We start from the raw sequence: 16,350 nt of genomic DNA on the forward strand, positions 1-16,350 counted from the left end.
GAGTACTACAGCAGATGGAACTACCTCGGACCTGATCGATGGACATAAAAGAAACCACACAGTGGAAGCTAGGCATTAATGATTTCAACTATAGACATCATTACAAGCCATTGAATCCTCAGCGTATGAGGCTCCGATAACAGGCTTCAACTTCAAGAACTTGAAAAATGGAATGCCTCAAGAACTTCCAATAAGGTATGGTTATGACTGTACCGCTTCTCCGCCGAAACGGATTTAATGTGTATTAGAAATTAAAATATGCCACTTCCTTCGATTCAGAAATTAGATCCATGTTTAGGCACAGGTAAGTGGAACGACAGTCACCTGGTTTTTTTTTTCTTCTGTTCCGCAACGTGTCTTTAGTGGTGGGCGAAAAAAAAACTGCCCCCCGAAAATTACGAACAAACCAACGTACGAAAGCTTCCGAAAAAGGCGTGGTAAAATAAATCACCCGCAGATAATCGCAAACAACGGTACCCATACCCCTTATCAACCCTTCTCCACCGTACGAAAAAAGTGGGGGGGAGAAGGGGGGGAGGGTGTAAGAGGCGTGATTGCAAACCGCAGCTAAAAGGAAGATTTTAGCTTCTTTGACTATTTTCCTTTTACGCACGAAGCAAGGCAAAAACTCACAAGTTGGAAGACCAACCAAACCCAACAGAGAACAGTTTTTAAGTTAAGTTAAGAGTTTTAGTGGAACGGTGGGTGTTTTTTTTCTCTTTTAACAGCAAACGGCACCGAACGGTAGTGCGAAAAACAAAGATACGAAAAACAAAGATACGAATACTTCATTGCAGGTATGTGGGGCTCTTCAAAAATTACTTAATTGGTAGTTCATTACGCCCAACTGTGGTCTCGTTCATTCGCTCTCCTTCTCTCTACCCTTCTACCCCCTCGCTACGGTTACTAGTGGACCGTGAATCCGTGCATCGGGAAAATCGTCCACCCCGGGTGATTGTGGGCCCGCGCAGCCGGCGAGCGTTAATTTCGCGCTTTTCCAGCTCTCTTTTTCGTCTCACTTTACTACTTTGACATTGTTTTCTCGGATGCGGTGCTTCCTGTGCGCGCGATATCACAAGACCAACCCCCATCCATCAATCCTTTCCCACCCCGGCTAGCTTATGGGAAAAAAACCGGTGAAAAACAATACAATTAACGTACAAACAAACACGAGGCATAGCAGCACCCATACTGAACGATCGTGGAAAAATGATTCGGAGAGGGTGAAAATGACGCTTCGTAATCAATCGAACGACTCCAACGCGAAGACGCTTCAATACGTAACCTACAATACACGGTAGCACTCCTAAAACCTGATACACAAACTCAACGAATTGAAGGCGATCTTGAAAATCAAACACCAAACGTTGACCGAACCACTCAAAGCCACAAACGCCCAAAATAAGATAGTAAAGGATAAAAAAAACAAAATTTCTAAAAAACGGCGAATTACGTACGGAGCACACGCGTTGTCGATAAAGTAAAGTTGTCAAAGTGCAAAAAAAAAGGAAACGTTCCTCTGTTAAGAAATGTACAAAAACGGATAATTTATATCGAACAACAGTAGCAGGCGCCACACACATGATCAAAACAAAGAGCAAAACCAACAAAGAAGCAGGAGTAGCAAAACAAATAATTCGACAATTCGATATCGTGTCAAGGTTGGCGTGGCCACAGCAAGTATAATAACATAACACAAGCAACCCGAACATTATGCGCTCACACTTTGCTGAACATAGCTGTGTGCGGTTTGAGACGAAGCTATTTATCGCGGGTGCACGATCACTCAAAGCAACAAAAAAAAAACCGAAAAGAAATCGACCTACTGTGAGTTCGTGCGCTGAAAGATGCGATTACAATTAATTCGCGTCAGTTGTTATCATTAAATAATTTGTACATTGCATAAGCAGCACAAACCACCCACCCGCCCGGTTGTGGTCGGTGCGCTTTGCGATGCTTTTACGATAAAAGACCAAAGTGCTATTTTTCATGCTTGTTCGTGTGTATATGCGTGCGCGCTGGAAAATGCGCTGAACAGTAGTAACCGTTTTCCGAGTACCGGTGTGGGTATAACTTACCTTGCGCAGACGTAAAACTTCTATTTCGTTGGCTTCGATGGATTTTCGCGCACCGAGCGTACCGTTCGACTTTAACGTGATGGCTCGTTTGGCGGGGCTACTGTTGGCTGATTTAATGTCCTGCAAAGATATATTGGAAATGTTTATTGTTAATGAATATGAAATGGCTCAGGTATATATGATCTATATAATCAGTTTTAGAGATCGAAATCATAGTATTTTAACTACTTTTAGTAACACTAGGAGATTGAAGGGGGGCGGGGGAGGGGGGGGGGGGGGTTAACGAACCAGCTGAGGTTCATCTAATGATGACGAATGAGACAGTAGAACTCCAAACCCCCAAATAGATCCAAACTCCAAAACTCCAACAGAACCCCAAATATATACTCTTAGTTTGATTAACATTGACTTGATAATGATTACCAACCTTTATCGTCTAACGTGTAGCATGGATATTTCGAGAATGATCATTCATTTTCAATTGATTCATTAAAAGACTTTCAAAAGATTAATGAACCTTTAAACATTCAACAATTCTTGGAGATTAATAATTTGCCAGAAGTCCTCAAGAAATTCTAAAAAATCATGAAACTCCAAACATTTATTCACTCGTTTTTTGTAACTATCGATAAAACTATCATAATTCGTATTTCCTTAATAATTCCTTAACAAGCTAAAAAATTGAAATGAACATCTTGAACCTTTAAAGATTCATGGTTCTTCTTAATACAGTTTCAGAAGCATCAATTTAATGTTTGAGATAAATTCAGATTCTTCTGACTCAAATCATCTAATTCACACAAGGGGAAGTATTTCTTTGCGTTTTCCTTAACCATTAACAAGACATTATCAAGAGGATGAACTTCATTTGATGGGAACTTTTGTATCCTGTACGGGCAAAGTCCAAGGGTTATTCTGTTTGTCCGATTGCCTAAATTATGGTTAAACCCGCTTGACCCGCTCAGTTAAATCAGCACAGGTTGAATGAGAAAAATCTCACTATGAATGAATATGATCTCAACAATCTAAAGCATACCCTATTTCACCAAAAGAAGATCTTAGATCGGCCGATCGTAATCCCATTCAAGCAGAGTGTGATCCCAACCCTGTTGTTTCTCACTGAACTAAGCTTCAAACGCGATTATCTCGAAACCATATTTTCATAGTTGGTGGGCAGTTTAACTCAAAAACGATTTAACGCCATGTATGCAATCTAAGTCTGATTACCGACAGTATACGATCAAAATATTATTTTAACCATTTATGCCCATTTCAAGATAGTCTAAAAATCGCACATATTATGAAGAAAATTTGGGGAAATTTACGGAAAAATATTGATTTTGTTCTATTTCCAACGGTACGACCTCCATTATATGCATCTTTCAGGAGGTCGCTGTCGAAGGGGCCTGGTGCAAGAGCAAAAGGAGTTTCCATTTGCCAAAGGCAAATGTAAGCAAAAACATGTGTAGCCGGAAAACGTATTAAGATTTTAAGTAATCTTTAAAAAAAATTCAATCTTTTTTATTTTTTTCTTATGTACGTCAATTCCCTTTAACCTTGAGAACATATTGTGACATTCGTGAAGTATGTAGGAACATGGAATTAATGATTGCATTTTAACCCTGCCACAATATTAAGACACCCAAAGATAGAATAACTAAAACAAAAACAAATCTTTCGAACAAAATTAAATACAAAACCATGTGTTTTAGTATTTAACTGCCTTTCAAATTGCCTGTATAATTTAAACTATTATATGTTTATAAAATTTCGCAAATATTAACACTTTCTTGAATACTCAAATCATTCAACTTCAACTTCAAACGAATGGTCCGCTTTCAACCTTCCCCAAATTCTTTTTAACGATGTAAAGAATGATTCCACACGTGCTCCGGAGCACACACTATGCTCGGCAGTAATGGCGTGTGCGATATGCACAAGCCATCTTTTTCACCTCGCGGGTCTCTCTCTGTGACCGCGCGTGCACTCGGAAAAAGCGACACAAAATTGCGTTTCTATTTTTACTGCCGGTGCAACGTTGTGCGCCCTTTTACACACACACACACTACCAAAAGCAACCCCATCTAGCCGGTGGGTCTTCAGCCGTTCTACTCCCTAAGTCCCGCAGTCAATGTCCACTGTTAAGGAAATGGAAAATTGATGATGGGCACGCATTTGATGAAAGTGACCGAAAATAATGCGACCTCTGCTACGAAAACGACAACAACGAAACGTAGAGCAAAACAAAAACCTATAAAACGCTTATACAACGAGATTGCTATTCTAGATCGAGTGCATGCTTCGCATTCCTGCAGATGAACCGCTCATATTACCAAACAAAAACAAATCAAGCTGGTGAAGCTGCTGCAAACTGCACATTCTTGTTGCATCCTGCTAATGTTGCTTCTGCCTTTCCACGGACGATGTAAAACGATATGCCGCTTCTCTAAGAAGGCATTTTGATCACACCGTTGGTCATTCTTGCAGTACTGCGCTGAGAGTACTACTTCCAAATATAAAATTCTCACAGAGTTCATAGCTCTTAAGGCTTTTTTTCAATATCCAGCTAACCTGTCCATGATTTCAAGTGACCCTGGGAGAGTTAATGCTTGAAACACCACAGAACAAATTGGTACCAAGCTTTAAAGAATAAAAAAAACTAATTAGAATAATCCTTCCCTGCTCATCGGCACACAGACACACAATTAAATCTCCCCACAGCTGCAACATGAACGTTAACCCACCCGGGTCGCATGTCTTCCCCAAGAACAGGGCTGCAAGGAAAGCGATAATAACATTACTAAAATCGCAACATAAAAGAAAAGAAACATCTAAGAAGGGCTGTTGATATCAGATCAAGACACCATAATTACCACCGATACGGGTGCGCTGTGCTTGGCCTTTTTTTCCCACCGCAATAAAGGTGCTAATTGGCAGAGGGAACCCCCCAGAACAACATCACAAAAACGCATTTAAACGTTAAATACCTTCTCTTCTCTGGCGCTAGAGAAAGATTGAAACCCGATAGGTATGCTAAACAAATTGATCTAGCTAATAAGAATGTGTGAGGTTTGTTCGTTTCTTTTGGGTTTAGATGCTGAATGTGCAGCCTCTTCATTGCAGACATGGGGAGATGCCAATTATGTACGTAGAGTGTTTCTGCGCTAATTGTTTGTAATTCATTCATTCGTCGATGGGAGTCTTCATGTCTTCATGTCCCGGTGTAAGGTGCTCAGAGAACCAAAAAAATTGATAGGAAAAATTCAACCTGGCTTTTGCCAAAATTGCATAACTTTCCTACAGGTTAAGGAAAAGGCCCAAGAAACAGTCTGATACTAATGATGATATGATAATAATGCTAATACAGTTGGGATACTAAACAGTGATCTCAATGTCTCTGAGATCGAGCCTACAAGTAAATCCAGAAATTATCATATCCTGATGAAGATCGACAAGACACGACAGACACAGGAATCGGCACTGAACTCAAAAGCGTTTGAACTTGGCTACAATCCAGAATAAACACTAAATTCTACTCCAGTTTCATCGGGAATCGGGATCCGAGTAGAATCCGTCAATCGTGCATCTATTCGGGAAGTCCCATCACTGCTCCTCTCAGTCAGAATCCTGGAATTCTGAACTGCCAAGAACTGCCTTACGAAATAAGTCAGAAGAACTGCCCAGTAATCGCTACTTTTGGACTTCGTTACAGAAATTCTTTGTTTACCGCATGCGTTCTGGAATTCTAGCGGAATCTTCCTTAGTAAAGCTTTTAGACCAACCAAGAATTAATTCACTGGGAAGAAGTTATGACTTTTTATTTGATAAAAGATATCCCACGCGTGGTGTAGACGAAGATTCACAAAAATAAACTGCCCGATATCACGGAGACGAGATCTTGTGTTCTTTTACCAGAACTACCACAATGTCCCCTCGGGCCGTAAGAAATATCCCAATTACTGAATCTTTTTCGACAGTAATATCTTCCCAAAAAAAATAGTCATCAGGTGGAGTCCACAATCAATCCGCAGAATGTAGAATTAACGATATCAAAATAAAAGTTGTGGAATCTCTCTCGTTAGATTGGTCTCTGAAGTCTTCCCTGTTCAGAATTCTCAGGTCATGCTCGGGACTCAGAAGAATTCTCCGATGTATTTAGAATACACTTTGATGATCACACTTCGATCAACCTCCTCTAGTAGTTCAATTGTAAAATCTTCAATCAATAGGGATATCAACTTTAGTAGTAATGTAGAAACAAGGGCAGATGAAGGCTCCTAAACAAAAACGGAATCAATGTAACTAATTGCTCCGAGATCCAAGAAAATTATGTGCGGTAATCGAACTTCAATACTAAGCAATTGAAAATGAATATTTTACTTAAGTAACTAGCTTAACGGAGCAATAGGAGACAAATGCCAACGCCGATAGGCTAAATTGTAAACTGTTTGACAACAATAAATTTAAATTCTAAACATCCAAATTGAACGTTCGGAGTGTGCACATCCCCGATTGTAATGGACATGCAACATTCCAGTGCCTCCGAGAACGTTTAGCTACAGAACATAATTAAACCACCGCTTCTCTACAGCAAAGGCCAACCCTCCGGAGAATGTATACGCCACATTCCTTTCATGCCTGGTCCGACCTACCTGTCCCTTGGCGTAGTTCCAGAGCGTTTTAACAATGCCACCGTTGCTGGTCTCGATTCCATTCAGCCCGCCCAGCGACGCCGCGTCCGGATCGGGATCACTTTCACCGCGTGACACCGTCCCTTCGCCCTCCTCCTCATACACGGGCGAGGCGGAGGATGGCGTGCCCATCATCATCATCATTTGGTGCGCGCCACCACCCCCATCCATGTCGTTGCGATCGCCAACACCACCGATCGGATCGTAATTTACATCAAAATCCAGCGACCGGGTAAAGTGCTGTTCTGCGCCCCCGTAAGGTCCGCGCACACCACCGCCACCCGGCGGACCGCCCGGCCCTTGGCTGAACGATAGCGACCGGGCGAACGAACTCTTGAAGTACTGACACGGACCACCTCCGCCACCGCCGCCACCGGTTGACGTGGTCAGATCGAAGCCGTTCGATTTCTTCGGTATTCGCACCTCGTTGCTTTGCAGATGGGTTTCGATTGTTTTCGACATGTTGAATGTGTTTTGCCAGGAAACCCTGGGGATGCACTCCTTCAGAAACACAACGAACGGGGAACCCGCACACACACACACGCACGCACGCACGTTCTTCTCACAAATCACCACCTCGTTTTCTTACTTTTTTTCTTGTTTTCGCTAGGGAAGCTCTTTTCCAGCAACAGGGAGCGAAACAAATATCGCTCAACGGACACTCTTTCATACGCACACCACACGGAACAACGCTTTGCGACGCATCTTGACAACGAAAAAGAAGACCACACTTTCGCACACAATTGTACACAATACACACGATTGCGATCGAAAAACACGCACGCACTGTGTCACAACGGTGGAAAAACTGAACCAGTTACTACTAGACGACTACTACGCAACGGCGTACAACACACACACACTCAATTCCTGGGAAAACAAAACGAATCTACCCTGTGAGAAAGGAAAATATTAACAAATGCTGAAACCACCTGAGGTAATCGAAGGAATCGCAGGAACCTTTGGACGTGTATCTATGGAAATCACAACTTTACTTCACTGTAGGCAGAGGACGCCATAGTGCTAAACACTACTTCGACGGGCAAGCGATAACCATTTTGTTCGTTTTTTTAGACGTTGCACATTTTTTGCACATCGTTTAGGAACTTTTTCATCAAGTTTACACATTACGTGTCTACCATTACACAAAATAAAACCAAGAACAATACGATTGTTTGTTCAACGGCATGACGGTTGGGTTTTTTTTTAGCAGGAAACGGTTTAAAAGCCGGTTCTTTTGTCGGTCAGTTGTCACCACTACTTTTACAACCCGGCAAAGATGGTAATGTTGAGAAGGACACTGCGCTGCTGTCGCACACTATTGTACAATATCACTTCAATGCTTTTTTTTTTCAAATGACGTACGTGGTATTCCCTACAAACACACACTCTATAACAGTTGCTATTGCATATCTCTTCCCAGGAAAGCCCAATAACAGTTTGATCATTATTGTCAGTAATTGGGAGTGTATTTAAACATATTAATAAATTTACGATAAAAATCCTGTTTTACTCTTGTGAACACATATAAAAAGGTTCAGATATGATTGATTTCGATTAACAAGATTTCGCAAACGTCTGCTGCTTCCAAATCGATCGGAATGGGAAACCCAACACACGGCACACTTGATTGGCAAGACGGCGTTTGGGGCTAGTCGATCGCGTGTGTCCTTCGGTCAGAAGCATGCACGCGCACCGAACCATGGCCGTTTTGGCTACCGAAAATGCAACATCATCGTCTCATCAGTATCATCATCATCATCACTAGTCATCTGCATTTTTGGATGAACCGAAAGGATATTGCACACGCGACAATCGTTCACACTAGGCGTTTGGAAATCACACACACTCGCACCGTTCAACATACACGAACGATAGTTTTTGTTACTTTTGCCCACAAAAAAAAAATCACCACTACGAAAATTTCCTCACAACTAGCAAACAACTCGCTTCCAGGAAAATGTTTTATTTGGCCGCACTTTCGCTTACCGGCTTCGCTGCAATCACGCACGTACGGTGCATTGGTGTGATTCCTCGCAAGTCAGATGTTGTTGTTTGAATGCTGTGTGCTGAGCAAATCGCGAACAGCGGGCCCCCTCTGTCTGAATTCTGGCTACTACCCAGGGAGCAATCCCGTTGTGCGAGAGCGCTTCCATCGCCGCTGTCGCGAGAGAGCGTTTGTGAAGAGAATGAACATCGGAAACCCGAACGGCCCCTTCCTCACACTTCGCTCTATTCGAACACTTCAATCCTACTCTTGGGCCTCGTTCCGTACAAAATATTATTGGTAAATATGACGTGTACAAACGTATAAATGTGTTTAAAAATAAAACAATATGAAATTATTGCGTTTTATGGATTTTTTTCATTCATTTTACTTGTGGATTGCTTCAAAATTTCAATTTTCCCCTTCACGCCGGTTCGTTCAAAGCCCATCTGTCATTTGGGACTGGGCTGTCAAAATGCATTCCCCGAACCAACCTGCCAAATAACCATATTCGAGAACGTGAAAAAAATCTTTCACCGTGCCCATTCTGCGTTTACAAGATTTTACCTACAGAAAATACGTGTTGCAAGACAATTTACCGCAAGAAAGAAGTAGTATTTGCCGAAGCTTAGTGCATCCGCTTAATTTCCACTAGTGGAGCGTGTTAATTCATCAGGTAATTGGCGTTTGGTGCAAACTTTTCATTCGCCTTGGCGGCGTCTATAGCACCGGTGTTCCGCCATATTAGAATTGTGAATTTCTACGATTTGCAATTTGTTGTGAGCTTAGAAGAAGAAAAAAAGCACTTCGGAACATTTTATCTGTAAATCGTATATAATTGAACATGTTTCTTTTTCTTAACGTCTAGCGTACTGTTTACTTCATTCTGCGAGGAGTGTGAAACGAGAAGGAAGAAAGTGAAAAAGGAAGCCTCCAAAAATGGTTATACGTGGTGTGCGGGGTGGTTACCACTCGCGGGGTGGAGGCTCACGGGGAGCTGGACGCAGCACGTACCATGGCGGAAGTGGATACCATGGTTCGAACCATCATAACAGCAGCAGCTATGACAACCGGAACGATAACCGAAACAGTCGGTATAGTAGCAGTGGTGGTAGCGGTGGCGGTGGCGGTGGATACGATTCCCGGAACTCGTCCCGGTACGAATCAGATTCAAGGTACTCTCGGCACGAGAGTCGCAACGATAACTACAAGCGTTCGAACTCTTCCAAGTACGAGGTAAGTGGCTGTCTGACACCGGACAGTTTGTTAAAAATAATAAACCGTGCCCCAACCGAAACGGTTGACATTGTGACAGCACAATAATGAATATTGTATCTTTTTCCCCGTCGTTCCATCGCCAGGATAATCGCGACCGTCGTTCACCGGATCGGAAGCGTCCTCGCAGCGATCACAACACTCAGGTAATTGTGGGCGCAAAGTATTGATAATAGCAAATCGACTTGGCTATAATGTTGCGAATGTAAGGACCGCGTTGTATAAGCGAAATGCGAACGCAAATCAATGCTCAATCTCAATCTGCCTCGAATTGTTAGCCTTCTGCAAACATAGTTTTCGGTACGTCTGGAAAGGTTAAACGCCATACTTATAGCGACAGTATTAGTGACATACACATAAAGCACTAGCTTTTTTCCAATTGCGGGAAAAAAGTACCTTTTCAATCGTAATTTTAGTTTACCATAGCCACTCAACCCCCTGCGTAATGTATTAGAAGGCTTGTTTAACCGATACCTTTTTTGTACACAAATGCCTATTTCCTGTCGTGATACATATTAATTGATGATACTTTTCTTTATTTCGCGTTTAACATCAAATCCGTAAAGTTATTTCCAATGAAGAAGAGACACGACGTTAAGCTGCTACAGCTGATGATCATTTGAACATAGCAAGCAAAAAACGGGGAATGGATTTGTCTGTAGTGGATCCTTCCTAGAGAACGAGGTTCTGATCAAGCTAAATAACCCGGGCATGCAACCGGAGCAAAAGGTACGACCCCTTTGACGGTCGCATATGCCTATTCGTGGACGATACCGTACCGTAATATCGTGTGTACCGTTTAGAGCGGAAATGAACATTCATCTAATGGCGGTAGGTTCCCGGGCTGACGAGTCGGTTTTGATAATGCTGCACGTTGCTATTGGGAAGCAGAATGAAAAGAGACCAAGTGGAAAAGATTGTTTTCGTTATTACAAACAGCGAAAGCTTCTTGGTGCAAAACGCGCATTCAAGAAAGCGAACGATATATCAAGATGTATGCAGTATCAAAGGTTGAATCCACACAGTGTGTGAGAGCGACAGAATAATGGCCGCTATTGCTGCAGGGGAGCATCGAGCATCTTTGGCAGGAAGGAACTGATCACAAACGCATCCTTTCCCGTCGTAATCGTTGTAATCGATATCGAAATTAATTTCAACGTAAAAAGCAAAGGAGCGTTGTATGTCGAGTGTTTCTCCTTGAGTTTATCTTGCATTCATCTATTTTCCCAGTTCAACATTATAAACAGGCGGCGTGTAGAGAACAGAAAGAACCGTGCTAAAGAATGCCGCAGTAAAGGCCAATGATCCCCGATCGCCCATCGATCGGTTGTTGCACGAGTTGCTCCACGGAGAAGAAAATCGCCCAACTCTGCAGTTGTTCTCGCCGTGCATATTTTTTCTTTGTACCCTATGTTCCGATCCGATGTAACGTGTCTTGTATCTACAGATTTTTCTTTCCGTGAAATTGTTCACTCACACACCAGCAAGTAGAGCATATCTTCATGATAGCAGGTGGTTAATGCACATTTATCGATGCAACAAGTACAGAAGGATATGGAAAATGGTGACACGAGAAAACTGGTAAACGATACAACACAGTTATTCATTAGTAGGACCTTCGCATGCTCCTTGATAGTCTAATGCAGCCGGTGATACAGGAAACTTGTTGTAGCTATGTGCAATGCTGTTCGCGATGGTGCTGCATGTGTTAAATAACAGGAGGAAATGAACGTTGAAGCGTAATGATGGCGAAGGTGCAAAAAATTCACTGTTTGAAAGGACAACCATAACATGAGACGTGGAAAAATATGTGGGAGATAGAGCAAAACAGTGAGTCATTGGTGATCGTAACATCGATAAGCAACACACGTAGTAGAACACATGGCCATAATAACAAAACTGACTAGCTCTCTTGAGGTACGTTTGGTGCAAGCTTTTTTTACGAATGTATTAAGCCAAATGGCATGAATGTCGGCAAAAAAGCTCACGCGTCGCAGCAAAACCAGATCACTTGCGAAGCTAGCCCCCATGGCTAGTTAATTCTCTATCGCTTATACCTCTCGAATAACCAACGAATTGGTGGGTTTTTTTCGTCCGTAACAGTATTGCATAAACAAACCCAACACCAAAATGGGGCCCATTTTAATCAAATCAAAGATCAACTTCCCTTAATCTGACATGAACTGATATTCTAATGCCAAATCTCTTCAACCAATTCACGAAATTATCCATCACATGAATGTACTGTTTGTGTGTGTCGTGGTTTAATGCACGCAACGGAATGCACAAACTGGGAACAAATCACTTCGTCGATGAACGGGATGCCATATGATGCAACGGTGCGCGGGGTATCCTGATGGTGTGTATAGCAGGGAGGAAGCTCGCGACGCGATTATGGTAGCAGCGGCAGCGGTGCTGTTGGTGGACGTGGTGGTGGTTCGTCTAGCCGGTACCACGAGGGAGGCAGTTCCAGCTCATCGTACGATAAGCGTGGCAGCAACGAGCACCACTCGTCGTCGTCCGGTGCCGCCGACAGTTCGAACCGTAGCAAGTTCGATCATCATCGCAGCAGCAGCAGTGCCAGCCGTAGCCATGGTGGTGGCGGTGGTAGCGGCGGGGGCGGTGGTGGCGGCGATTCCGGTAGTTCTTACAGGTCACGGGACAACAGCTCTACCAGCATGGGGCCGCCACGTTCGGTGGCGATGCGGAGCAACCACAGCAGCAGCAGCGGCGGTCGTTCGATGATGCGCCCACCGATGGGAGGCGGCCATCGGTCACACATTGGCGGTAGCTCACTCATGGGCGGTGGTGGAATGCATCGCCGGGGAAGTGGTATGATGCGGGGACGGATTTCGCACTACCGCTCCGATGGCCGGCGGGGCATGCTGACGTCACGCATCATGGGTGGGCATCACCGGCCGACGGATATGCGTCCAATACCGATGCACAACCGACGCTTCCCATCGATAAGAGGTCGTGGTGACATGCGAAGCCGTATTATGGGTGGCAGCGATGTGATGTCCAAACGGACGTTTGATATGAGGATATCGAAAAAGTACGTACTGCCTTACATATCGAGGGGCACCATAATTCTAGACCAGTGATGTCAAGTTCCTTTTGTTTGCTTATAAAATATGAACAATTTTATTGGCTAGCAAGTGGTAAAAACAGACGAATTTCTCGATATTCCTTCGATTTTGAGAAGTCCTTATGTTTGTCATTACTGGTCTAGATATAGGAGTGAGATTTGATCATTAATACACGTTATGAAGGTCCCACAGAGTTCTCTACAAGCGTGCGCTTCAGGCCGCAAAGGACGGATACGATGAGTCGGCGTCCGAAAATGATGACGACGACGAAGAGGACGATGGTGATGATGTCGAAGCGGCACCATCACGAACTAAAAAGGCCAAGAAAACTGACGTTGCAGTAGAAGATGAGGAAGAAGAGGTGGACATTAAGGAGGAAAAAGGTGAACTATGGGACGACGATGACGATGCTGGAGATACAAAGTCCAAATCGTCCGCACGTAATGAAGAGGAGGATCATGACGAAGATGATCCCAACAATACTGGTACGAATAATTGCATTGTATTTTTAACTGCATTGTGTTGTAAATGCTTAATGTTTTCCTTTCCCTATAGCAACAACGATCGGTGAAGACGGCGAGGAAAAAGATGGTGTAAAAATACCAACACCGGTAAAGAAAGCCACCAAGAAAGAAGACGGAAAGGATAGTGCGGAAGGAGACCGTAAGGCTTCCGACGAAGGATCGGCAAATAAGCGATCGACTAAGATCAACACGAAGTACCGGTCGTCCAACTTCATCAAACTCACGTGTGTACACTGCAAGATAAAGTGTGTAACGTTCAAGGTAAGCGGGCCGCGAAGGGATAGTGTTCCTGTAAAAATAGTCTATTTAACTTATTCATCTGTTGTTTTTTTTGCAGGAGTACCAAACGCATCTTTTTACACGTTCCCACAAACTTAAAATGCGCACGTTGGCTCTTAAGTGCCGGGAGCGTTTGCTGGAAATGCGTGCCGCGCAGCGAAATGCCCAAAAGGACGAGGATGAAAAATCAGACGACGGCACAGGAGGGGAGGAAACGAAGCGTCCTGGGTTCTGCATGCTGTGCCGCCTGAACTACCGGCAACAGCGCGCCAGTCACCAGCAGTCCGAAGGGCACAAGATGATGAAGAAATTCCTGATGCCGTACTGCAACATATGTAACCTCGGCTTCAAGAGCCCGATGGCGTTCGAAACGCACCGTGCATCTTTGGATCATTTGAAAATTAAGGCACGCGTCGAGCGGTACGCTTCGTCCACGAAGGGAGAAGAGTCGGGCGAAGAGCATCCGGTTGATACGGGCGATATAGACCTGGACAGCTTGACCATCGTCGATGAGGTTGGCAAGGTGGATGAAATTTGTGAACCGGGTGCAGGTGCGGAATCGACACCCACAAGAAAGCGTGGCTTCGGTGATGCCGGTGGTGGTGGTGCTCGGGCCGGAACGGAGGATGACGATGACGAGGAAGATGATGATTTTGATGAGGACGATGAAAATCAAATGATCATCGGTGCGGAGTACGTGAAGAACGTACAGGTGCAATTCTGTGAGCTGTGCAATATGTATTTGCCACGGCGTTCTGTAGAAAACCAGGAACGGATACTGCGCGATCACTGTAAGAAGCGACCTCATCTGAAGCTGTACATACGCTTCCGGAATGATAAGAAGCTACGCGAACAGGCGGAGCGTATCCACAAGAAGAAGCTGAAGGGTGATAAGGAGTCAGCCACAGGAACGAAGGGTAAGGCGTAACAAAAATGCTGGTTGATGCAGGGTGTTTCCGGTGCCTAGTGGTAATCGATGTACTTTTTTTCTAAATAATTTGAAACCAGTGATACAGACCGCCATGTCCGTTTCTGTGCTAAAAGCATCAGTCCAGTACAATTGTAACCATTAAATATTGTTGTTCCACATTTACTTGATATCGAAATATGGCGATTTCGACTATCCGAATCGTTTTTTTTTTTCGCGATTTCCTGTAAAGATATCTGAAGTGAAAGGTTTATGTCGATAAACCTTCACACGATTGGAACGGTCCAAAACCCCTTCCGGATCAATCCGCTGTAGCTAGGACTACGCTACCGGCTACGTGGTAAAATTAAGTCTAGTAAGCCAGAAATGGTAGACATGACCTAGAAGGTCGTTGTGCCAAGAAGAGAGAGAGAGAAAGAGCTTCAACGACACCAAAAATACGCCGAGTAATCGGTGCCATTCTACTCGAGACATAAAAATGGATATAATTTGTGTGTGTGTCATCTGTACGATATGATTTACAAAACTTACCAAACAAAATCTTAACAATCCAATCAAAACGTGAAAAAGAACTATCGGTTACCACTACGTTTCGTACACCCGGTGCTTTTAACTATCGTAATCTTAACGCATTGATTCATGAGTACCAATAATGTCATTTTATTTTCACAGGTGATGAAAAGAAATTGAACGATTCGACTGGAACCACCGAATCAAAACCGTCTACGGATAACACTAACACAGCCAGTACCAACCCGAATGAGTCTGGTTCGATAAAATCCGAAAGCGATATCAAACCGGAAAAGAATAGTTCCGCAGGAAGCGATGCTGCTGTCACCAACGCAACAAAAACAAATGCTTCCAACACCAGCAACACGACTACGGTAGCGCACGATGCGGCCAGTGTTGATTCAAGCGAAGCAAATCTATCGTTCGATGGAAGCAATAATTTAACCGCGCTCGGTGGTGCCGATGTTCCCGTTACGCTGACAGACGAACAGGTCGACAAACTGATGTGGCAGGTGGTGGACAATGATGACTTGGGCGATCTGTTGCGTGACGTGCAGGATGACGTCGAGGAGGAAGATGACGATAAAACGAACCTGGAGCGCTACGATAAGTTCCGGCATACGGAAAAGAACGGGCTGGAACAGCGATCTGATACGGCCGCTGATGGTGTCGAGGATGAGGAGGAAGGTGAGACCGGCAAATCACAGAGCGGTGCGGGTAAAAAAGGGACGGCTGCAAACGGTGGTGCGGATGTGGCGGCGAACGGTGAAGCCGGCAAAGAATCGAAATCGGTTGTAGGTTAGATGGATGAACGGTGTAAACTTGCAGCATAAGGAGCAACTATCTGCCACGAACGAGCCAAAGCGGTAGCGGATTTGCTCGGCAGACTTATTACGATAGGAGTGCACAGGGTGCGTGTTATGTTTAGTGTAACAGTATGAGTGTACCTTAGAGGGAAACATTTTGCAAAATTAACACACGACTAGAAT

The 16,350-nt window shown here is 43.9% G+C and overlaps 2 protein-coding genes across 2 annotated transcripts in view; one reads left to right on the forward strand and one right to left on the reverse strand.

Moving 5' to 3' along the window:
* The window catches only part of LOC128713834 (uncharacterized), an 88,446-nt gene extending 81,215 nt beyond the window's left edge, over nt 1–7,231 (reverse strand). The window contains exons 1-2 of the mRNA XM_053808704.1: nt 6,731–7,231; nt 2,079–2,198 (exon numbers count right to left, since the gene is read on the reverse strand). Coding sequence (XP_053664679.1) covers nt 2,079–2,198; nt 6,731–7,231 — 621 coding nt within the window. The remainder of the gene's footprint in view (nt 1–2,078; nt 2,199–6,730) is intronic.
* A 2,464-nt stretch (nt 7,232–9,695) lies between these two features.
* LOC128713791 (uncharacterized) lies at nt 9,696–16,164 on the forward strand. Its single transcript, XM_053808660.1, has 7 exons — nt 9,696–9,992; nt 10,118–10,177; nt 12,404–13,086; nt 13,313–13,605; nt 13,676–13,905; nt 13,982–14,840; nt 15,524–16,164. The coding sequence occupies exons 1-7, from the start codon at nt 9,696–9,698 to the stop codon at nt 16,162–16,164; spliced, it is 3,063 nt and encodes a 1,020-aa protein (XP_053664635.1).
* The last annotated feature ends 186 nt before the right edge of the window (nt 16,165–16,350 follow it).

The sequence above is a fragment of the Anopheles marshallii genome, chromosome 3, assembly GCF_943734725.1.
Source record: "Anopheles marshallii chromosome 3, idAnoMarsDA_429_01, whole genome shotgun sequence".
Taxonomy (NCBI): Eukaryota; Metazoa; Arthropoda; class Insecta; order Diptera; family Culicidae; genus Anopheles; species Anopheles marshallii.

What these genes read in the sequence shown, in the direction of transcription:
- LOC128713791 (XM_053808660.1), top strand. Translation starts at nt 9,696, where the DNA reads ATGGTTATACGTGGTGTGCGGGGTGGTTACCACTCGCGGGGTGGAGGC. An exon ending in GATATGAGGATATCGAAAAA is followed by an intron (nt 13,087 to 13,312) that starts GTACGTACTGCC and finishes AAGGTCCCACAG; the next exon opens with AGTTCTCTACAAGCGTGCGC. An exon ending in TAAAGTGTGTAACGTTCAAG is followed by an intron (nt 13,906 to 13,981) that starts GTAAGCGGGCCG and finishes TTTTTTTTGCAG; the next exon opens with GAGTACCAAACGCATCTTTT.